Source organism: Panthera uncia (genome assembly GCF_023721935.1).
Source record: "Panthera uncia isolate 11264 chromosome C1 unlocalized genomic scaffold, Puncia_PCG_1.0 HiC_scaffold_3, whole genome shotgun sequence".
In the NCBI taxonomy this organism is placed as follows: Eukaryota; Metazoa; Chordata; class Mammalia; order Carnivora; family Felidae; genus Panthera; species Panthera uncia.
Window position 1 is genome coordinate 108,746,088 of NW_026057584.1, and position 24,556 is coordinate 108,770,643.

The 24,556-nt window shown below is 44.7% G+C and overlaps 1 protein-coding gene across 2 annotated transcripts; it reads right to left on the reverse strand.

Moving 5' to 3' along the window:
* Positions 1-1,154: 1,154 nt before the first annotated feature.
* On the reverse strand, positions 1,155-23,315 carry AMMECR1L (AMMECR1 like). Of its 2 annotated transcripts, none has more exons than XM_049615791.1 (8): positions 22,982-23,315; positions 21,310-21,419; positions 12,202-12,646; positions 9,730-9,840; positions 9,305-9,419; positions 8,548-8,638; positions 6,465-6,561; positions 1,155-4,777 (listed from the first exon to the last, which is right to left on the reverse strand). In XM_049615791.1, the coding sequence occupies exons 3-8, from the start codon at positions 12,606-12,608 to the stop codon at positions 4,666-4,668; spliced, it is 933 nt and encodes a 310-aa protein (XP_049471748.1). In that variant the 5' UTR covers positions 12,609-12,646; positions 21,310-21,419; positions 22,982-23,315; the 3' UTR covers positions 1,155-4,665. The 2 variants fall into 2 exon arrangements, with proteins under 2 accessions (XP_049471748.1, XP_049471749.1); XM_049615792.1 differs by lacking the exon at positions 22,982-23,315 and adding an exon at positions 21,765-22,436.
* Positions 23,316-24,556: the final 1,241 nt, after the last annotated feature.

Below are 24,556 nucleotides of genomic sequence, written 5' to 3' on the forward strand. Positions count from 1 at the left end.
ACAGGCTTATGAGTTCTGCTAAGGGTAAGGGCCGCAGAACTGGGTATCTTAAAAACAAAACAAACAAAAAACCATCCTTGCAAATAAAGATTTAAACTTAAGACGGACAGGGGCGCCTGGGTGGCTCAGTCGGTTAAGCGGCCGACTTCGGCTCAGGCCATGATCTCTGTCTGTGAGTTCGAGCCCCGTGTCGGGCTCTGTGCTGACAGCTCAGAGCCTGGAGCCTGTTTCAGATTCTGTGTCTCCCTCTCTCTCTGACCCTCCCCCGTTCATGCTGTCTCTCTCTGTCTCAAAAATAAATAAAAACCTTAAAAAAAAATTAAAAAAAAAATAAACTTAAGACGGACAGTCCGAACACATGTGTATTGGTATGTTTGAAAAACTGTTCTGGGCCATTTTCTTCAAACACTTCGCCTCTTTTCTGGGCCATCCAAAAGTAATGAATGTTTCCCTTTAAGGTTAGACAACACCAAGAGGCACCTGGGTGACTCAGTTAAGCATTCAACTCTTGGTTTTGGCTCAGGTCACGACCTCAGAGCCCCACGTCAGACTCTGTGCTGACAATGCGGAGCCTGCTTGGGATTCTCTTGCTTTTCCTCTCTCTGCCCCTCACTGGTTCATGCTCTCTCAAGATAAACAAACTTAAAAACAAACAAACAAACACAACAACGTTAGACCACACCAGTATGTCCCAGGGTTTTTGCTTGGATTAAGGTCACCAAATGATAGCTTCAGTTAGAGCATTACTGCCCTGACCCCTTGCTTTTAGTTTTTTTTGATATCAGTTATAAAAGAAAATCTGATGAAAACTATGAACCTTCTTTCTAGAAAAATCCAAATTTTAAAAGGTTCATGAACCTCAGTTCAGGAAATTGGTTCTAAAAAGCCAGTGGCACTGCTACCAGCCCCACAAAAAAATGCAAGTGTAAATAAAAAAATACAATGAGGATCATGATGGACACCATGCAACCATGCAGGCTGACTGAACACCGTCTGCTGGCTCAGTCCAAAGAATGTGTGAATCATGGTCTCGGGATGGTGAGTTGGGGCTCCATGTTGGTTGCAGAAATTACTTAAATAAGTACACTAATAAACTTAAAAAGATGAATGGTACTACTATTCTAAAAAAAAAAAAAAAGGCAGGACAAAGAACAGTTTTTACCCATTATGATTTATTCTCTACAATACTTCGTTAAAGAGTTCAATGATTTGCACTCAGAAGTTATATAGCCAAGAGGCAACCAAGTGTAATACAAAGAATTGGTCTGAAGTCTTTGCACTGAAGGCCATACAAAGTCTCTTGCTTCAGGGAAGTTAAGAATGAAAATAAACAAAACGAACACATAGCTCCCTAGGCTCCAGAATCTCGATAGAAAAGAGCATCAACAGTTAGTGAAAGTGTAGGTGTTAACACATCATGGAAAACAGGTCTTGTGCAAATATTAAAATTAACACCCAGGACTTCTGTATAGATGATTTTTATTATAAACAATAAAATATATGTAATGTCTCAACTACAAACCTTTCATGTTGAAAGGGTCTCTAACATGAGTTGCTTTAATATTATGAAGCAAAAAAGTTTAAGAACCTCACAGTGGAAACAATCCAACACTGACAAATCCTAGTGATCAAAGACATTCTCTTAGTTAACATAAAACAAGGACGACTCATAATTACAGAGAGAATGTCCTAGCTGTGGGTATTATGAGACAAGCCAACTTTCCAGACCAAAAGGCACTCACAGCTAGGGGTAAAACGAACTCTGAACCAAACCGGCCAAGGTGGGCTGGTTCCTTCACAGCGGTTACCTACTGTTCAGCTTGAGCAGCCCGAAGACAAAGTGAACAACACCAAGAAGAAAACATTCCCTTCTCTTTACACCTGCCACTCACACCAAATGTACTGGCCACCCTCACCACCGCTTTGGTCAAGCGCGTGGAAGGTAGTTCAGTTCGAGTTCAGAGCCGTCATCTCCCCATGCAAAGCTGCCACATGGATGATCCAGACTTAGTATTTTTCCTGAGAGCCACCTGCCACACATCTTCATGAAGTGACTGTGATCGTACACTTCCAGACTGCTTCCTGACTAGGCCCCATTCAGGACAGACACTGACAGTGGCATTTCTTATGGGGCCAAATAGTTTTCCTTGGTCGACTCGTTGAGTCCCCCTGACAAGGCCAGAGGGACTCGAGCATCTCCACTGCTGGACTTGTATGGGAGCATGAGGGAATGTGCAGGGAGTAAGGCTTCTTCACTCCAAAACCACTGAGCCCACTTCAGTGTGGTGCTGGGCATACCCAGCCCAATTCTTGTGCACTGATTTTTTCCCCGTTTCGTGGGTTTTTAAGTTTTCTGTTCATTTTCATAAATGGCAGGTATCCTACCCCACCCTCAGTAAAACAAAATAAAAAATATACTATACACTGGGGAAGACAAATAGGGCAACATTTCCACAAGAAAAACAGGCTTGAAGAGCATGGCACTGTAGTAAATGCTTGCATGACCAGTCTCACTGAGCGTGCTCAGGGATGAAAGTTTAGCACCAATTTTTTTGCTTTTTTTAATCTTTAGAAATTCAACACAACTTTTAACATAGAACACTTGAACAGTAATGAGTGTAGCCCTATGTATCAATACTGTTGTACAAATTGGAGGTGGGTGGTTTAGTCCAGAGCTGACCACCCTGACATCAATCCATGGCACCTAAGAGTAACTATCGTCACGTTTGTTTGTAACAAAACATTTATTATTTTCAGCAGCAGGAAATCACGAAACAATCCCTTCATCTTCAAAAGCTTTTTTTCATTAACCTCGCAAGGGACAAGTGGCAGGATGCGAGAACGCAGCACAACAGTAAGGTGGGGTGGTGTGGCCTGACCTGGCCACCCCGCCGTCCACCCGCTTCCCTTGCACGTTCTAGATCCTCGCGAACAGCAGAGGATGGTACCGAGCCAATCTGCTCACCCTCATCCATTTCTTCCAGGAAACAAGACAGCAATGCCTAGAATGGCATGTGTGTCATTTCTTGGATTATGTCCCTGCTCCCCCTCCCCCATTCCTGGCAGAAGAAAACTCAAAATTTCTTTTGATTTGGATATTTGCCCATTTTGGAAAGCCACACCATCACCACATAAACTTTAAAAATAAATTAAATCAAAACAATTGTGTTCACCGGATTGACACCCAATCCACTTCAAGAGTTCTCTGAGCATGTTGTTGAAAACCAGTGTATCACCCTCCGGGTCCTTTCTTCCAACTGGCCACCTCTTCCTGTGAATCCGTTCAGCAGTGCCTCTGTGACAATGTTTCCAAAGCATCTTCCAAGTCCCCAGCTTCAATGAACTCTGCCACCAAATGAGTGAAGAACAGGCAAGAGGGAGGAGAAACTTGCTGACAGCTATTTGGAATCAGCAACAATGGGGAAGGGATAAATATGCCACATGAAAGTTTGAATGACCTAGAATAAAATGAGCTATTTGGAACTTTACCATGGTGGGGCGAAGAGTCCCAGCATGTTAGGCAAGATAAAGATTCATCTTGTTAATTACACAGCTTTGTTCTAAAGTCCTGGAAAGGACTGAAACAGCAACAGTCTTCCCACTTCTACAGGCAAACTAGACAAGGAACTCCTCTGCTTAAAGGTCCCTCAGGATGTCTGCCTGAAAAGAAAACAGCGTGGAGACCCTGGATTCTTTCCTATGACAACGTGTCCTTCTAGAAGCCCGACCCAAGTGCTTGTTTGAACACCTATGCCTTCTGAGAACCTAGATCCAGCTATAGGCACTGCTACCAGTAGAGGAGTGAGGTAGCCGGGTGGTAAGGAAGAGGTCTCTCCTTTCTCACTGCACGCAGCGATGATTTCGGGACCTCCCACGGGCATCCCAGTCCAGTCCTCAGCAGGCTACACCACAGAGCTTTGTTCAATACCAGGAGACTCGATGCAGGAAGAGTGCCAGAAAATCCAACTGAGAGTGGGATGAGAATTAAAACCTTCGAGGCTAATTGAGCAATGAGATCTGCAACGCCATCCAAAGGGCTTCCGATCTTGATGTGGGTCTCTGTCCAAGAGCCTTAGAGGACTCATGGTGCCCACGCTCAACCCTAACATGGCGTCCACTTATGAAGCATGGAGGTTGTGATCAACTCTTGGTACGCAATAAACTGGAAGTTTAAAAAAGGAATTTAAAACAACCTAAAAATGTTTCTTGTTGGTCTCCGTTGCCCAGACTGCCAGGGGAATACACCTACTTGATCTGGGGAGGCTGTAGGGGTGCGTGTGGGGTAAGCCTTCATGGACCACCAATTCCAGCTTCCACTGTGTGGCCAACACACAGGCGGCAAATCACCAGTGGCACCTGCATGCCAAGGGTCTTCTGAACCCACACGGTAATTCTCACTAGTCACGGAGGAGCCCCAATCCAACGGAACCCCATATTGAGGAAAGGCTGAGATAAGGCTTGGGCCCCTCAAGTTCTGTTTCATTCAGTATAACCCTGCCCCCCCCCCCCCCCCAGTCAGCTGGAGGCAGACTTGGCAACGGAAGCTAGCATCATAAAATGGTGCAGTAATAGAAGTAACTGGACCAGGAAGAGGAGGCATCTGCTCCAATGATGTCATAGCCATTGGTGGCCACAGGGGGGTGGGACTGGTCATGCAGCCTTGTGTCAGGAGTAATGATTGTAGAGGGGCGGGGCATGAAGAGTGCCATTCTGGAAACAGTGTTGTCGAGAAGCAATATACTCTGCATAACTGATTGTCACCTTCTCACTTCGGTACCTGTATAAGGAAACAGGAAAGGGTATTAGGAACCCCAAACCCTTCATTTTGTAAAGTCACTCAGCAGAGAAAACCAAAAGCTTATTCCACATTTTGAAAGAATAAGATGGAAGACCAAGAGCAATCTTACTTACAGAAAATGAAAGACAGCACAAGAAAACAATGTTGTTATTACAAATGAACAAGATGAAAAAGCACAATCACAATTCACCCCTGAGAATGTATTTTCTGCACATCCCACCTTTAAACACTACATATGCTTATCGTCAGGCTGCTCTTAAGCAATCTGCTACTGGGGTCTGGATGAAGAATGTCAAGGTCAAATTACGCGGGTGGCAGATTGGAAGATGGCTATACCAATGCCCAGTGCAAACTGCATATCTACTGCATAAGATGTGATAAATTTGACAGAAATGCAACCTCAATTTGCAGAAAAGCAACAAACAAGTTACTGATAACTAAAAGGGGCACAGATACCTAATTCTGGGTCAAATTCTGATGCAGCAGGTTAAAGGATCCTGGGGCTATATAGGACGGGTCTCAATTCCCAGATGAATATGCCATATCATATCACAGGGTCATCAGAACAGAGTTCATAGCACTTTGGCTTTGCTCTGGAAAGAGCCATGAGTCAGGATGCGAAGCATGGGGTGTTACAAACCTATGGAGCCTACTACAGACCACAGGAGCTGGGTGTGACAATCCTTACCCAGAGCCATCTCTTTCCCACTGTAATCACTCCTCCACTGCAAGGTGATTATTCCTGAATTTTGACAGGGAAATGGCTGTTCAAATAAATTATAATAATAATAATAATAATAATGCTTTGTATTTGAAGTTTTTCTTTTTTTTGGAATCCAAAGCATTTCAAAAACACTGGGTTATCTTCCAAATAGACCTGTGAGGTTAGTATATGATTTTCAGTATTTTACAGATGAAGGGGCCAACAGAGGCCCACAGAAGCCCACAGAAGCTAAACCTCTCAGTGTTTCCGATTTCAGTAGGGATGGCAAGAGAACCGACATCTACTGACCACCTACAATTATTGCCTGGCCCTGTGCTAGAAATTCTTCATACATTACCTTACCACATCTAATACAACCCCAAGGAATTATAATTCATTTCTTACATACAGCAAAGTCCCCCTCCCCCTCAAAGAGGCACAGTAAGTAACCGGCTCAGGTCATGGCTAGGCAGTGGTGAGCTGGGGTTCAGACTCCAAGACCATGTGCATTCTACCACATGAGGCAACCTCCCCCAACAGGTGCGGCCTTTCTTGGAACCCTCTGTAAAAAGCACTGACTATCCTGTTAACACACCACCTGTATCCCCTGCCACCTGACTGCATGTGACTTCAACTGACCCTGGAACTCTACGCTGAGAGCCTTTGTTCCTGGCCTCAGTCTGCCCTCTTAGCCTCCCAACCATTGGGTCTGGCAAAGACACCCACCACCTGACCGTGGCCTAAACTCTGCTCCAGCTCTGCCATCACTTCAGCTGCAGAGATGCCCAAGACACTGGGGAGTCTTTGCTTCTGCTGCCACTGCTTCCTCCCAGCTTAAACCTGACCCACACTTCTTTAGGGACATTAGCAGAGAAAATCTTTTCTAACCCTTTCCATCACAAGTATCCTCCATCCAACCCCAACTAAATTAAAGTGACAAAGAAAATGAAACAGTGGGTTTACCTGGTGAGTTTGATCGTTTTTCTGAATTCACTGGTAATTGGAGCCTTAAAGCCACCTTTCCTGAGCAATGAGTCTATTGTCTGGATCTGATCCCAGTCTGAGAAGAGAGGCACAATGAGGTCAGTGCTTGATGACACAAGAGTAGGGCATGTTCTAACATGAAGAGAAGAGAAGCCGCCAAGTCTGCTACGGTCAAAGGGAGCCCTGGATACTGTCCCCACATCCCTAGAGCCCCATCTGCCTCACTGACAGTCCAAGTAGAACCTGAGATGTGAGATGATAAACCCAACACACACAACGGCTGTCCCTAGGCCCTCTGCTCTGTGTCTTTCCTGTCAGATGTGATCCCAGCATAATTACCTAGCAACAAACATAGTCTCAACTTAAGACCTGCCTGCTGGACTAGTGCTGGTAACTAAGACTGTTCTGTGGGAGAAGAGAATTCAAATTCTGTCGTCTATACTTCTTTGTGTGGCCCTTCCTTTATTTTGATGATTTCTAGAAGTCCTGTTTTCTATTACAGAGAACTGATAGCAGGAGGGAAGCTATTCCTTCATGAAGGACAGGAAAATTTTTCACACATATATTATGTTATTTCTGTACATTTTTAATAAAGTCAAATGTATCAAAATTGGAAACCAAAAAGAAACCCCTAAAATTACCCCCAATTTTTAAATTACGTCAACCAATTTTCAAACGGCACAAGTAATTTCATTATTTATCTATACTGTCACCACATCTCACTGTTAGGAAGTATTTATGGTGTGCCTCCTTATACAGAAATGTTAGACTTATGACCTTAAGGTAGCTAAAAGGCTTCCTTTTGATGCTACATCCACAATGCTTTTGAAAAAGTTTAAACACAACCATGATGTAAACCAATAAGGCAATCACTCTCCACATAATTAGTTCATCGATACACTGAAATGGCTATTTTTCTCTATTCCAGGTTCACATCCAACAAATACTGTTGTGTTTTACATATTATTTTCAAAAACAGACAAGAAAGAAGAAAGGGACAAAGAGAAGAGAGAAAGAAAAGTAAATTATGCTTAATACGTTTTTTAAAGTTTATTTATTTTGAGACTAGGGGGAGGGGCAGAGAGGCAGACAGAATCTCAAGCAGGCTCCCTGGTATCAGCGCAGAGCCTGATACGGGGCTCGATCTTGCAAACCATGAGATCATGACCTGAGCGGAAATCAAGAGTTGGACATTTAACCAACTGAGTGACCCAGGTGTCCCAAAAGAAAAATGAATTATGTATCACAGAACACAGAGGCAACATTGAAAGGTATTCTAAATATTCTTTTAAAGAGAAAACCTATCTAACCCACCTCCTACCTTTATTGTCTCATTATAAGAACTTACTAAGTTCTTAGAGAGAGAGAGAGAGAGAGAGAGAGAGCGCGCGAGCGGAAGAGGGAAGATTATGTTTTCCCTTTATCCAGGTATAACATTGTTCAATAATTAATGACCAAAAGTTCAAAACCCAGTGATACAGGAAACTTCACTTTACAATGAGCTCCATAAAATCATCCAGTTGATTACTGGAATTCTGCTACAAATACTACTCGTTTTGGGGGCCAAAAAACAAAATTTTTCACCAAGAAATGAAACTAGGGGGTAAGGGAAGTCTTAACCTCTCTTCTTCCTCAGCTCCTACATCTTTTTAAAAAATTATTTCTTATGAATTTTTAAAAAGTTTATTTATTTACAGACAGAGCGCGCGTGGACGTGCGCATGCATGCTCTAATGGAGGAGGGGCAGAGAGGGGGAGAGCCAAGTAGGCTCCACACCATCAGCAGAGTCCAACGCATGGCTCAAACTCACTAACTGTGAAACCGTGACCTGGGCCGAGACCAAGAGTCATGCTTAACCGACTGTGCCACCCAGGAAACCCTCAGCTCCTGCATCTTTTTGGGAGTTTATTTCTCATTCCCTAAGACTTGATAGATGGTAAGAGGAAGAAAGGCACTCATTTGTAGTTGCAGTTGGGCTGAAAGACAACACTCCACTTTCCTGCCTTTACATGGTAATTGTGTGAATAGTATCCTTCACTGAGATTCCATTTGTCCAACTCACCTTGTTCCTTAGCAACCTCAGGTAAGTATGTGGCTGTACGTTTGACGCCTTTTTCATTGATGAATTCAATTCGAATCCCATGGACCCCTACCTACAGAAAAAATAACCAATAAATGGCATTTACTTATTCTAATGGAACTGCAGTCATCCACACTTAATTGACATTGTCCCCTGACCAGCTCAATCCAGGTCTGAGAAAAGGAGAACCTGCTACTCTTCGTGATTAACTCTTTCCTCAGCTATTGAAGCCGAAGTAACTTCAGCTGGAGGGAAGCTGTGAGTCTACCTGTAGCCACCTCTCCCGAGTATGAGGGTTGCAGAAATACATTCTTTCAATAGCTCATCCAATAATCTTAAATATTCCACTTTTAATCTATTCCATTAAACATACCACAGGGTTTTGATTTAGGTTCATGACTCCTCACATATGGCTCCGAACAACAACTTTTTTACTCAAGGGCTGGCCAAGAGGGATCTGAAATGCTCTCTTTTATCCCCAATATCAGTTTCTATTAGGAGTGGGAGAAGGATAGGGAAAAGAATGGACTGGGAAGACACAAGAAAAGAAAGACTTCACATTTCTTCCCCAATTCTAAGATCATAGCACCTTTCCTATCCCCTATATGGCCCCCAATTGCTTCTAAACTCAGCTTTTACATTCTTATACCCTCTCTCAATGAAGGAGATACATTACCATGTACTAACCCGAACCCAAATGCAACGAGAGATGCAGAGTTCCAAATGCGGCTGTTCTCACCTCCCAGTCCAGGTAATCACTGGCATCCTCAAAGTTAGTAAGGAGGGAGACAGAGCAGAAAAGTTTGGGCAGCTCCTCTCGGGTCAGGGGGGGGAATCGGCTGTCCTTAAGTGCACTGGAGGGGACAGAAAACAGAAGTGAGGCTGCTCTGGAGTTAGGAGCCAACATTATATGCCCAAATACTTATGAACCCTGAGCTATGCAGAGAATATTGATTACCCATCTGTACTAACGTGCTAAAAATAACATGATGCTATTAACTGTCTACACTTGAACTGATTAGTGAGTCACCAGATTAAGGCCCCACATTTCCTGATTACCAAAAGAAGAACACTCAAACTTTTACCACTTAGAAGAAATAAAGTCAGGTAGTTCTTTTCAATTCTAGCCAATTTATCTGCACAGCTTATGTCTGGTGTCATTACCTGGTTAACGTGTATTCCCTGAGTCCTGAATGAAGATTCATGGCTGAGAAGGTCCCAATGCAGCCACGAAGCCGCTTGTCCCGCCCTGTCTTCCATGTCACAAAGAGCGGACTAAAAAAGCAAAACAAAAAACATTCTCCAGCCCCAAAACAATTATGGATAAGAACAAAGCTTTGCTTTTGCCCTGTTCATTTCGGTTATTCCCCAAAAGGACTGTTACCTGAACTGCAGCTACCTGAAGGACTCTGGCTTCCTGGGAACCATGCAGATGGAGACGGGAGGACACTACAGCACGGCAGCCTGAAGGGAGGCGCTCTCTGCCCTTCCTGTGCTCCTTGCCTATGGTTCAGTTCACTTTGACATATGTTTGGGGTATTTTCCTTTTCCTCTGCCCAGGACTCAATTTCTTCTAATTTTCCATATCTTTCTCCTCTTAATTATTCTTAGAAGTGTCCATGTTTCCCAGTTACATCCTTCATGAAGACACAACCTGCATATGTCCTCTCCATTCCCCACGACCCCACACTGTTCTAATTATTTCTGCCCCTGGTCCTGCTCATAAATGTTTGGAAAAGAAAAACAATGTATCCTTAAGAAAGCTTGTTATTAGTGGAAGTTGCCACTTTCTGCTTTTAGGCCAAGTCCTGCTTTATCAGGCTACACTAGATTGATGGGAACAGATATTTTACCAACAGGTTACAGGGCTGTCTCTTCTTCCTGAGATTCTTCTCTATGTCTATGCCCTTAGTTCTTAGATTGAGCAAAATACTTCTAAAAGCAACTTAAATTTTTAAAGCTGTCTACTCTGATCACCGTTAGGAAGCAGATCTGCCACCTATCTTTTTCCTCCAGTAAACACCTGAACAGCAGCAGCCGAAGTTCCTGTCCCAAAACCTACTCAAAACCCCTCAAAAATTCCACTGTCTGCAGGATGGAAAGATCAGCCCCTGAATACAACAGCCCATACCTTACAGCGCTGCAGCCACTACCCACTCTTCCAAATCTATGTCTGTCTCCTGCTAGGGACACATTTGATCCCACTAGGATAAAAGCTCAGAATCTCCACATGTTCAGTCAGGAATTTTCTGACCATGGTATCCCATGGCAATACTTCCCTAAAAAGTTAGAACATTTTCCTCTATACTTGCTCTCCTCTGACACAATCACACAGGTATAACCTCCCCTCTCTTTCTGCCCAGTGTGCCATACACACTATTTAGCTTTGTGTGTGTGATCTGCCAACTCAGTAAGTCTCCCAAGAGGGAGGATTTTTTCTTTATACCTCTCCACTCCCTGCCCAGTGGGGCTATGCATTGCCCCAATATGGCATTAACAGTTGAGGAATGAATGATCTTAGGTCAATGAATGCTCCAAAAGCATCTCTTCAGTGCTTTTAAAGCCACCTCAGAGGGGCGCCTGGGTGGCTCAGTTGGCTGAGCGTCTGACTTTGGCTCAGCTCATGATCTCACGGTTTGTGGGTTCAAGCCCCATGTGGGGCTCTGTGCTGACAGCTCAGAGCCTGGAGCCTGTTTCAGATTCTGTGTCTCCCTCTCTCTCTGCCCCTCCCCTGCTCATGCTCTGTCTCTCAAAAATAAATAAGCATTAAGGCAAAAGAAAAAAAAAAAGGAAAAAAAACTAAAGCCACCTCAGACCTGCTTCCAATTCTGAGGAAGAAGAAAACACAAGCATGAAATTTCTTCACATTATACATATTCCCTTTTATTTTTATTTATTTTGAGAGAGAGAGAAGGAGTATGCGTGGGCACTAACAGGGGAGGGGTAGAGGGAGAGAGAATCCCAAGCAGGCTCCACACTGTCAACCCAGAGCCCGATGTGGGGCTCAAACTCATGAACCATAGTATCGTCACCTGAGCTGAAATCAAGAGTCAGAACGCTTAACCAACCGAGCCATCCAGGCGCTCCTGCATATTCTTCATTTAAGTCATTGACACCTTGAGACAGCTTGGGACAAATAACAGAGTCTTGAACTGAAAACAGTAAAGCAGATTCTGACACTCTTGGCGGGGTACCAGCAGCCATGTGGGATTACCAACAAAGTGAGGAGACCTTCCTTAAGAGCATCACAGCTCCTAGTCTCCAGCCTGGCCCTCAGACACATCCAATTCACTTGAACTTCAACATCCAGGTCCACAATGATGTGATGGTGTGGCTTCCTACCCACTGCAATATGAACCAACAAACCAACAGAAGAACCAAGAACAAAATCCTCCTGATTTCTAGAACATGACCTTAAAAACAAGCCTATACCTCCTCCAAGCATAATGAAGACCTCTTCCACTCCTGAATCCAGATACCGTTTTAGCTATGCCTGGACATTTCTCATTGTCCTAATCCTGTTACCCTCTGCCCAAATGATGCCAAAGCTTTGTAGAAGTACAGGATCTCAAGAGAACGACCCAAGAAAGACGTCGTCACGCCTTTCTCACTGTCCCCTGTACCTGATTTACTCACTAGGGGTCATTGGTGAATCTAGGAAGTCGTGGCTGTGGGAAGCCATAGAGGTGACAGTAGAGGACATCAAAGCAGTAGCAGCACATCTCTGCAGTCACCACCAGGTTCTTGGTGGTGTTGGCAGTTCCATTTGGCCGGGGGAGAGGGCTCAGCGCTCCCGATGCGGGATTCATTCGTGTAATGGGAGAATTTCCAGGTCCTAGAGTTAAGTCCGACACATTTTCCCGACCACTGCTGCCATCCACATGCTGGTGGTTTTGAAGAGGTCCTGAACTAGAGCCGGGGACAGTTGTGGACTGGTTCCCGTGACTGTGCGTTCCACTTCCAGATAACTTGGGCTTCTTGACCCCACAACAGCCTGCTGCCAACTTGGGCTCGAGTGGAGGAACACAACGTCTTTTTCCCATCCTGATTCAGTGCTCGAGGTCTGGAATGCTGCAGAACCCTAACAACAAGAGAAAGGTTAAGCATTAATTCAAAAGATTAGTTAAAAGGAGAAAATAACCAAAAGACAGGGTCTACATGGAGAGGGTAAGAGTCATCAAATCCTCTTTCTCATCCAGGTCACCAGGTCACAAAAGGCTTCAGACCAACACAACTGGAAGACCCTGATCTCCAGGCCAGGGACTCCTAACCTTTTCCTAAAGAATCACTATTTTTCACTTTCCATAAAGCTTATGATCATCACAGAGGCAGGCAACTACAGCCCCTCTTGCCCAGGACTCCCAGGGGCAGAAGGATGGGATGGCAGCCATCATGAAAATGGATGAGGACATTTCAAGACTGCAAGACAGCACTGGACCTGTCAGATTCTTCATCATTGTCTTCTCTACCTTTTTAGAACCTCCAAATTAGACCGCCCTATTTTTAAAGAGCCCCAGAAGGACTTTCATGCTTTTTCCTCATTGACCACATCCTTTCAGCATTTTACTCATCACTAACCTAAATCTATCTGTGTGATTTTGGCCCTAGACCTTAGTGAATATGAAAAGCTGCCATTCTAAGAGCACGCCTTCTAACACAAGGCTCCCAACCCTCTGTCCTCACAGCTCTCGCTCTCCAATGCCTTGCTCATTTTCTTTGGTTCTCTGAACTCACTCCAATTTCTACACATCTCTCTATCCTTTCAAAACTCCAATTCAAAAAAAGCTACAACTTAGTAGGAACCTTTATTCACAGAAATGACCTAAGCTTCAGAGGCCTCTTGTGAGGTAGCCATTTCCTCCCTGTCACAGCGAGGCAGATGCAGGCAAAGCCACTCAGCCTAACAACGTGTGGCAGTGGACAAGCGAGAAAATCAGAACATCCCATCTGATGATGTGAACAGAAGGAATGAAGGGTTTTTTACTAAGTTTTTTTCTTAAACAGCCAGAGGTAAAAATGCATAGTTATAACACGACCAAGATCCTTTCTCTGACTCAACCGAATCAGGAAAACAGATCCTAATTCTTTTTTTAAAAAATGTTTATTTACCTATTTTGTGTGAGAGTACTCATGTATGCAGAGGAGGGGCAGAGAGAGAGAGAGAGAGAGAGAGAGAGAGAGAATATCCCAAACAGGCTCCATGCTGCCAGCACAAAGCCTGACATGGGGCTTGATCCCACAAACTGTGAGATCATGACTTGAGCCAAAATCAAGAGTTGTACGCTTAACCGACTGAGTGACCCAGGTGCCCTAATCCTAGTTATTTCAATAGTGATGATATCAAAGTTTGTAAAATTCTGCTGCCTTGAGAAAAGCATACTTAAATTTTCCTGTGATTTGGATATATGCCTTTTTAGGCAATGCTCTATATAATACGGTATTTTGGTTGTAAATTCTACAAACTTTTAAATCAAATTAGATATTTACATGCCCATTTGCAATGCCATTATTTTTACACAAACAAGTCGTCACTTTAGGCTGAGACACAAAAATTTCACAAGTATTATTTATGTTCTTGATATATGCTAATCCATAGCAAAATACAGATTTTTGTATTTAGGGCAATTCTTAGTGTGATGAAAGTTGTCTGTAGCTGAGGATAATAGCTTGTACACTTCAATGTCTCACTTGAAAACAGCTTCTTTTTGAGAAAACCTTAGGTACTTGATACAATAAAAGCCCCAATGACAAGTTTGTTTCTGAACGTGGATGTCACTGTCTTGTTTAGACTGTTACAAGAGGGAGGGGTGCCTGGGTGGCTCAGTCAGTTGAGCGTCCAATCCTCAATTTCAGCTCAGGTCATGATGCCAGGGTCGTGGGTTCAAGCCCTACGTGAGGGTCTGCACTGAGCGTGGAGGCTGCTTGGGATTCTGTCTGTTTCTCCCACTGCCCCTCTCCCCAACTTGTGCATGCACACTCTCTAATTAAAAACAAAAAACAAAAAACAGGGGCACCTGGGTGGCTCAGTCAGTTAAGCATCTGACTTTTGATTTCGGCTCAGGTCATGATCTCATGGTTCATGAGTTCAAGCCTCATGTCAGGCTCTGCCCTAAGAGGGAGCCTGCTTGGGATTCTCCTTCTCTCTATGACCCTCCCCTGATCCTGGTCCCTGTCTCAAAATAAACAAACATTAAAAAAATTTAAAAAACAAAAAGAGAACATTTTTCTTAAAAATAGTGCCTCCAGAGCCAAATGGCCTGGGTTCAAATTCAGGTTCCTCCAGGATCAACGTCCCCATGACTCAGTTTCCTCAGTATGGGAACAACAATAATACTTGCCTCATGGGGTTTTAGGAGAATTAAATGAGCTTAATACGAATAAAGTACTTGAAACAGTGCCTGCCATATACTAGGTGATAATACATTTAGCTGCTCTTATCACTTTGGGTTTTTGTTCAACTGCCCCATTAGGATGGAAATTCCCAGAGGGCCAGGACTGCTAGGCACTCAGCACTTAGAGGAGTGCTTACTCTGAACAGGTGCTCTTTAAACAGGATTTCATTAAATACTCAAAACCTCAAATCCTCAGCAAGGTAGGCAATGTAACCATCATTTTACAGATGAGGAACCTCAGGCTTAATAAGCAAGATAACCTGCCCAAAGCCAGATAGCATGCTGCTAAGTGGCAGAGTTAGGATTTGGACCACAGTCTATCTGTCAGACTCCAAGGCCTGGGTCCTTCCACCAGCCACAAAGAAGAATGACGCCTGCCAATAATATCCACTGGATTCAGTCATTTCTTAAGGGTATGATAAAAAAAACAAGTTACATTCAAGCGTATACTAAAAACAAACCTAATACTTCACAGAATCTTGCCAACAAAAACGGAACAGGAGAGGCACCAGGCTGGCTCGGTTGGAAGTGCATGCGACTCGATCTCAGGGCTATGGGTCCAAGCCCCACATTGGGAACAGAAATTACTAAAAATAAATAAATAAAACTCAATGAAATAAAAATAAAATGGAGCAGGAAAAAAACCGACCTAAGCTGAAAGCCAAGATCTCAAGCCATGACCCTGAAAATTACCAGTGCCCCTGTCACTGTCATTTGATTCCACAGTGGATGTCACCGGCCTCTTGACTTTCTATCTTGTGTATCACTGTGGGCTGGGGGCTTAGACACAGGTTGAATGAAGCAGCAGAACTACCTCTAAAGAGCTGGAGCTCTAACAGGGTGTCCGGAAAGCCCCAAAGTTCAAAGCAGCAAAGAGAAGGGATGAAACACAAAAGTCAAAAAAAGGTACGTTTCCTCATTCTCACTGCACCAAAGCACACCTGAAGAAAGAGTGAAATGTCATGACATGGTGGCAACTCAGGTGTTCCTTAGCAGGTGTCATCTGCTACCTGACTGGTGAAACACCCCACAATGGAGCGACAGAAAGGATTTCAAACCAGGCCAAGGCAGGCAGGTGAACTCAAGCCTAGGAAGATTCTGCCTCTGTGCCACCATGTACAAGCACTGCTCTGTCATGGAGCACGATCACAACCGATACCAAGTGATTACATTCAACAACTCCCCACACCTAAACTACGATTTGAAATCAATAGAACCAACCCAAATCTTGTGGCTCCTTAGGCCCAAGCATTTCTCTGCAGGCCACTAAGGAAACAATTCAATCGATATTCTCAATTAGTGACCAAAGGCGTTGTTAGATTTTTTGCATCAAAAATACATGAGAAGGTATTTCTTCAAAAATTTGTTCTATAAATTTCAATCTATAAAAAATTTCAAACATAAAGTAGGATAGTGTAATGAACCAAATAACCAGCTTTAGTAATTTTTAACATATGGCTAATCTTATTTCATCTATAGTCTACATACTCACTCTATCTCCCCTCCTACTGAATCATTACAAAGACATGTTTTTAAGGGAGCCAATATTTTACATATTCTGTCAGCATAAGGCAAATAACAAGTGAATTACAGATAAAGAATGTAAAGTAAACCAAAGTGCTGTGAGTGAATACATATTTACAACATCAACCCTATTTATCAATTTCATCAAAACTTTTTCTTTTTCTTTTTTACATTTATTCATTTTTGAGAGACAGAGAGAGACAGCGCACAAGTGGGGTAGGGGCAGAGAGAGGGAGACACAGAATCTGAAGCAGTCTCCAGGCTCTGAGCCGTCAGCAAAGAGCCCAACACGGGGCTTGAACTCACAAACCGCAAGATCACGACCTGAGCCGAAGTTGGATGCCCAACAGACTGAGCCATCCAGCATCCAGGTGCCCCTCATCAAAACTTTTTCTATGAGACTTTTTTTTTTTTAAGATTTAATTTTGTGTGTGTGTGTGTGTGTGTGTGTGTGTGTGTGTGTGTGTGTGTGTGAGAGAGAGAGAGAGAGAGAGAGAGAGAGAGAGAGAGATAGCACACAAGCAGCAGAGGGCAGAGAGAGACAGAGACACACAATCTGAAGCAGGCTCCAAGCTGAGCTGCCAGCACAAAGCCTGAAGCAGGGCTCAAACCCACAAACCGTGAGATCATGACCTGAACCGAAGTCTGACGACCAACCGAGCCACCCAGGCGCCCCTCTCTGAGATGCTTTTAATCCTACTCCAATAAAGTGGGCCATCTCACCACAACTAAGCAGTCTCAGACTCCACTCCCAGGACTGTCCTCCAATGACCAAAGAGTCACTCATTTCCCCAAGAGTTTGGCTTTGTAGAGTACAGCCTAAGAGATCTCAGAACAGCATTTCAATACAACAGACTAACCAGCTAAAACCAAATACCCCTAATGGCATACTCTATCTTTTCTAAAACCGCGTGTGCATTTGTTCTTAACCTTTCCCAAATCTCATGAAAACTACCAATGATGGTACTTTGAGCAGAAACATTCCTGAATGGATACTATGAAGTTGGTTCATTTGAAATAACTGGAATTGAGTGTAAAAAGTTGCTCTGGGCTGGGTGGCTTACAATGCTCCCAAAATCCAGTCAGCACTGGGCTCATCAACCACCTTTGTATACACATACATCACAGAGACAGTTCCACGCCTTCAGCTGGTTACTCTTTCAAAGCTAAACTGAAGGGACAGCCACTTAATTAAAAATTTTTTTTTTATTTTGAGAGAGGACAGTGTTAGCAGGGGAGGGCAGAGAGAGAGGGAGACAGAGAACCCCAAGCAGGCTCCGTGAGGCCAGCGAGAACTCATGAAACTGTAAGATCACGACCTGAGCTGTAATCAAGAGCTGGATGCTCAACCCACTGTGCCACCCAGGTGCCCCTGAAGGGCCACTTAAAAAGCCAGCAACGCTGATCTCATTTTCCTACTGCCTGTCCATTTTAGACCAGTCAACGAGAATGAACAAGTTAAAACTTGATTTCCACCAGATGGAGACAATAACTATACTTCCACAAAAAGCTGGAAAAGTGAACAAGAATCATGGTTTTACCTCTTCTTTCAAGATCTCCTAACCTAACAAGCATCAAATACATTGAAGTATGTTCGTTGCTGAAAAAGTCACCACGCCCTCCCTGACACACAACCCTCAAAGGATCTGCTGTCATTAGGTTCCACAATAAAAGCTGGATGGTAGCTCTTCCTCCCTCTGGGGAAGCGGAGCAGTGCTTTGCTGCTCTGGGCTGGGGAGCTTACGCTTCTGTCCCAGCCAGCACTGAGCTCGTCATCGCCTTCCGTCTCAGAGGCTGCGGCATTTGTGTTTTCTTTCACGGCACCTAACACAGTCCCTGCATATAGTATACACACCAACAGTCTTACCTACAAATCTGGTAATTTCACTGAAGTTCATCTTTTCTTTTTAAGCAGGCTTCACGCCCAGTGCGAAGCCCAACACGGGGCTCACAACCCCGAGATCAAGACCTGAGCTGATATCAAGAGTCAAATGCTCAACTAAATGAGCCACCCAAAGTTTGTCTTTTTCATAAAAAGAATGCTTATGGCACAAACTAGTCTTTAGATCCTTGGTTCCACTGTGAGGTGTTGACTGTGGAGTGCGTCAGAAGCTGAAGGCAGCTGAATTACAAATCTTATCAACAATGTCAACTCTATTCAGCCTAAACCAAGGAATGGTTTAATTCACAGCTAAATGGATAGCCAATGTGTCCAATTCATTCCACAAATTAGATCAAATATCTCTTAAATTAACTTCTTGGTTTGATTTATGCTTGTAGCGGTTTTCTTTGCTAAAACACAACAGTCACTGGTTAGTCCTGGACTTAGCCTTGGGAGGTATTTAGTTTTAAGATGATTCAAGGCTTTCCTTTAACAGGCCATACCTAGCTTCTGAACTGTACTTGAGAAATTTTTTTTTGTTTTTAAATGACGGGGTGCTTTAAGAGCTACCCACTGGAACATTATTTGCTTGAGAAACAATTTATCATTTCAGGAGTAAATACAAATGATGTCTCATAAACTGCTGATGTCTATTTACTTATATATTTTTACATTTTACTTATTTTAGACAAAGCACAAGCAGGGGGAGAAGGGCAGAGGATGGAGAGGATTGATTGAGACAGAGAAAGAGAGAGAGAAAGAATCATCTCAAGCAGGATCCCCACTCAGCACAGAGCCCAATGTGGGGCTGGATCCCACAACCCTGGGATCATGACCAAAGCCAAAATCAAGAGTTGGATGCTCAACTGACTGAGCCACCCAGACGCCCCAAACTTCTGATGTTTATAAAGGTGTGGAGACCACTGTGGAGAGGAAGATGTGAAGATACCCTGACTGATCTGGCTGGAGGACAGGATAGCCCTCCTCCCTTCCAAGGCTCCTTAAGTTCACTGACATCTTCACAGAGCAGCTCCAAACATCAGAGGGCAGAGCCTAGGCTTTGGGATTACAGTCTAGGTTCAAATTCTAACTCAGACTTGTCACGTACTGGCTATGCAAACTCAGGAAGGTTGTCACATGTCTATGGACTTAGGTTCCTGATACCACAGAAGGTTATCTGTAACCATTCAATAACTAACACATGAAAAGCATCTAACATTCTTTGGCACATTAACTATTATTTATTCAAGTGTCTGCTATGATTAATACTACCACTACCTAATGTAAGTAGGGTATGTTATAAAAATAACATAGCTTAGAATTCTTACAATTTCTAGGAAAATAAATGCCCTCATAATAAAATTCTATTAATAACTACCTTGTAGTCAAAAAAGATCTTATTATTAACATGAAATTATTACTTTAATGACCTTGATGCTCTTCCTCTTTGGAGAGCAATGGCTTCCAATAAATCATCTACTGTTCTGTTCACAGTGAGGTCCCAAAAAATACAAAGTATGAATACTGGGCTCTTTGAGAGTTGTACATAGTTCTATTCCACCAGAGTCCTCTTTTAAGCTTACAGATATACACTGCAAGGAGATGAAACTTGCTAAATATGCTATTATTGTAAAAGTCTTGATATATTGAGTACTAATGGAAATACTGTGTCAAAGTAGTTAGATTTTGAACAAAAACCAAGTTAAAATATCTAGAAAAGCCTGGGGAAAAAAAATCTGGATTCACCTTTTGAAGACAAGCCTCAAAACAGCTTACTGGGGAGCATGACCTTATAACAAAGAAAGCAGATCTGGGAGATAGGAAAGAGGCAAAGAAAAAAGGAGTGCCTGCTTTTTGTTGTTATTATGTAGTGTCCCAATGTCTGTTCAAATCAAGCTTTATACAGAAAGGAATGGGTTGTTGTTTCCTTTGTGACACAGAGAGTTGAACTGAAATTCAATTTAATAATTATGTGGTATGAGTAGGGAAATGGCACCTGAACTGTAATTCTGGCCTACTTATGTAACTATTCCAAGAAACAGATGAAAAACCCACAAACATTCTGGTAATCATTTCAAATAATCACTTCTATATTTTTGAAACCTCAACATACACGCGTACACATATCCAAACACTTGCTGTGTGAAAATTTTCCATGCAAAATACAGATCTACCCATAAAATTTAAATTTAAAATTTACAGATTTACAAAAATGCACAGGGCTACAGATTTTCATTTCAACGTAGCTTAAAAAAAACCCACAGGGGTCAAAAGTTTTGTTTTTAGTTCCCCTTCCTTTACTATGTGATCTGTGGCAAGGTGCCACATCTTTCTGGGCCTTGGTTCTTTCATTTATAAAATGAAAATATTTGCCCTTTGCCTCCTTTACGGAGGATTACGAGGCTCCAATAAGATGTGAAGAACTGTGAAAAACGCTATCTTACAAGTGTATGCATACCACAATTAATACACTCAAGGGGACACAGCAGTAATAAAAATTTTTCCAGAAAACAGTATCACCATAGCAGATTTAGGGCAAAATGTTCCAAAACTCTCTGAAGATTATAACTGTATAGAAGAGACCCAATAATTGACCTTGATCAGGAACTGCATTAACCTCTGAATGTTGATCTTTGGTTGTTTTAAAAAAATGAGTAATTTGGGAAGAGGTGGGAGCTAGACTTATGTACTAAAAACATAAAGGATAAGTGTACTACTACTATACCACCATCTAGGTCACTCTAATGGGATTATGGAAAACAAGTTCATCTTTACACATTTATTTTAAGAGGACAAGTGGAAGGAACTCCATCAACATTAGGACCCCCTCAAGGAAGCAGAAAAATACAAGTGAAAAAGTCTACATCCTAATGTCCTAGCACAGGGCTAAAACCAATAACAGCAACAAATTCTAAATATTCTAAGTATGTCCAAGGTAATACTCACTGAAAGCAGACAGTTTCTATTGCCAGGGGTACAGCTATAACAGAGGAGGGGAGCTATTTTGTCTCTGAAATGAATTTTCTTCCTTCCGATTCCATTCCTTCTTCCTGTACCTAAGACAGAAATTCAGGGGTAGTGAATGAACAAAATCAAGTCAGTCCAGAGGTGAGATAAGGCTTGTGAAAAATTACAACTCCTAGAGCAATTTCTAGAAAACAAAAACAAAAAAAGAAAACAACAGCTAGGGAACAGGCTCTCCCTACTTCAAAACATTTCAAAATCTAAATATAAGGCAGCAATGGCAGTCCCATGCACTGAATCACCTCATCCTTGGCGTCATCACCAAGAAGGGAGGACAGTGAGGATCAAAGGTTTTATTGAGCCTGAACATGAGACACACATTAAAACTTCCTCCACCACTTATTTAGATCAAAACTTGCTCTCAGGCCAAGATATACCATTTCAAGGCTCTCCACTGGTTTCAGAATACAAGCATAGTCCCAAATTCTCTGCAAAGATGGTGTTGAAGAATTACTGGACAGCATGCCAAGGTCCTGAGGACAGGCCATCTTGTCATCCCAGGTGGAGATGATAATTGTTGGTAAGAGTCATCCATCCTTACTATTAGTCTTGCACAAATCTCTTCACAATCCTTTAACAACTCTCCCCACCTCCCCCACCCCCCCAGTACAAAATTAAGCTATTCCCAAAGATGTAAACAGGAGACTCCAAGCCCCACCCACACTATCCAAGGAGAGGGCAGTGAAAGAGGATAGGCCCAGAGGGATAAGGGTAAGGGAGTGTGGCAAAGTGAGGAGTTCAGATCAGGACAGGGGAGGGAGGAGGACAAGGAATGAAGGGCAAAACCCACAGCCTGGGAAGGAGAGAGAAGCTTAAAATCCAAAGAGTGTAAGGTGGAGGGATAATGGAAATGGGGGCTACGGGTGGATAAGGAAGCAGGGAGTGAGGGTGGGGCTGGGAAAAAAGAGAAGAGGGAGAAGAGGAACAGGAGAGAGCGTGCGCGTGAAAAGAGTTAGGCAAGAAAAGGACGAGAAAGAGTGGGGAAAGGAGAGGCCGGAGCGGGGAGGGGCACAGCAGGCAGAGAGAAAGGTGAAAGGTAAGAAAAAAAGGGGGGTGGGGAGGGAGAGTACGGGGCGCTGGGGGTTGTTGGGGAGATGCCGGGGCGACGGGTAGGACAGAGAGGGCCGAGCCGCGGGGGTGGAATCCAGACGCCGGGCGGGGGAGGGGGCGGCGGGACAGTGGGTGGGGGCCGCCAGGCGGCGCCGGAGACCACCAAACTTTACACAGACCCGAGACTGTTTCCTGGAGGGAGTGCAGAAAGGAGCTGGAGTCTCGCCTCGCCTCGCCTCACCTCGCGGCCCAGAGCAGGGGCGGCCGCCCACCCCTCACCAGCATTGCCTCCCGACCCCCCTGCCCCCGGCCCGGACACGAGGCCCGCAGGCCCCGCCTGGCCGCCCACTTACCCCGCCGCCAGGGAGCCCCTCCCCCACGCTGCCCCGGGACCCTGGCCCCTGACCCCAGGGACCCCGTCCCGGGCCCCTCCACTCGCCTCCGGGTAAGGAGGCCCGGCGGGCAGGGCGGCTGAGGCCCGAGGGAGGCCGGGCCCAGCGGGGAAGGAGGAAGAGGAGGGCGCGGCGCAGCCCGAGTTTCCCACCTTTTCTCCTGGCCCAGACGCAGCCGGGGTGGACGGGACCTCTCGCGCTCTACCTTCTCCTCCTGCTTCATGGAGCCATGCGCCTGGGTGGGGGCTCCCGAGAGAAGCGGGCCCGCGGGCGGGCCGGACGCGCGGCGCGGACGGGGCGGGGCGAAGAAGGCCGGCGGGCGGGCGGAGGAGGAAGCGGCGGGGCGGCGGTGGCGGCAGGGAAGAACTGCTAGAGGTATTCCCCGGGCAGCTGGAGGACTGAGTCGAGCCGGGACCCGAGTCCTCCAGTATCCCAGCAGCCACCGGAGGCAGTGAGGTAATGGAGGAAGAATGTAGGGAGTCCTCCAGTGGACCACACGCCCTCTAGCGAGCCGCGAAAACCATAGAGATCGGGGAGCCGCCAGAGCACCGCCCCGCTACTGTCACGTGCCCCGGGTCTGCGCATTTTATTGGCTGGCGCCTACTCTACGGGGTTGAATTTACAGGGCTGCTTTCCATTCGTGGGGCCGAGTCCCAGGGAGTTGGCAATAAAAAGAGGACGCGGAGCGGATCCAAAGGCGCCGGCCGGCCTCGTAACCGGGCGTCACGCTCTGCCCGCTCGGAGACCCGCTCGGAGACCCGCACAGTCGGCCGGCGCAGTGCACGCCGGGCCGCCCGGGCCTCTGAGAGCGGACGCGGAGTGCGCCGGGAGATTTCGTGCGGGCCCGGGCGGGCAGCATTGTCCGCGCAGAGGCCCTCCTGGGGTGTCTGGCCCTCACCCGAGTTAGAGGCGGACAGACACCCAGCTTCCCACAGCCTTTCTTCTCAAGCGCCCAAGCCGATTCGGCCACAGCCTTCAAAAGCAACCAAGAAGGGGCAGCTCAGGGCAGCGTAAATGAAGACTATCCCCTGACCAAGGCCAGGGCCGCGGGAGATGTTCCAGGTTCGGTGCCAGCCTCCTCATGGACGGAGAAGGGCAAACGACACCCAGCGTTTGGTGTCAGGAGTCCGTCTCTCTGTCTTGAATCCCTGAATTCCCAGGCTGGAGATGACTTCAGTGCAATTGCCCACAGGACAGGATTATTCCGTAGGCACAGTAAAAGCATATTCCTCAGCACTTATCAGGGCAAGGGGCTCAAAAAGACCAATAGAAAACATTTTTAGAAAATATTAGAAGTAAGTGATTTTAGTTTCCAATACTTACTATTTGGTTTGATTTGAGGGCTTGGCATTTTTGTTTTCAGTTAAGATGGAGTTGCACGAAGTTTCTGTCCTGCTCCCTCACCCTCACCATTCCAAACAAACTGCATCTAGGTCCTGCAGCAAAGGCATGCCCTCTTTTGAAGCAATGCCAGTCTTGTTAAGAACACAGACTCGAGCCCACAGATAGACTGGTGTTTTGCTATTCTGTTTATGCACAAAGGAATCCTTAACATGTTTGTCCTCAAGGAGCAAAGAAAGCATCTAGTAAAAAATGCAAATCATATCTGACAGTGAAGCTTTCCAGCAAAAACCTTCTGCTCTAGAATGCATAATGTACTCAAGCATAATAAGATCTACTACTACAGACTTTTAGCATAATTACCTGTCGGCAACAAAAACCGAGGA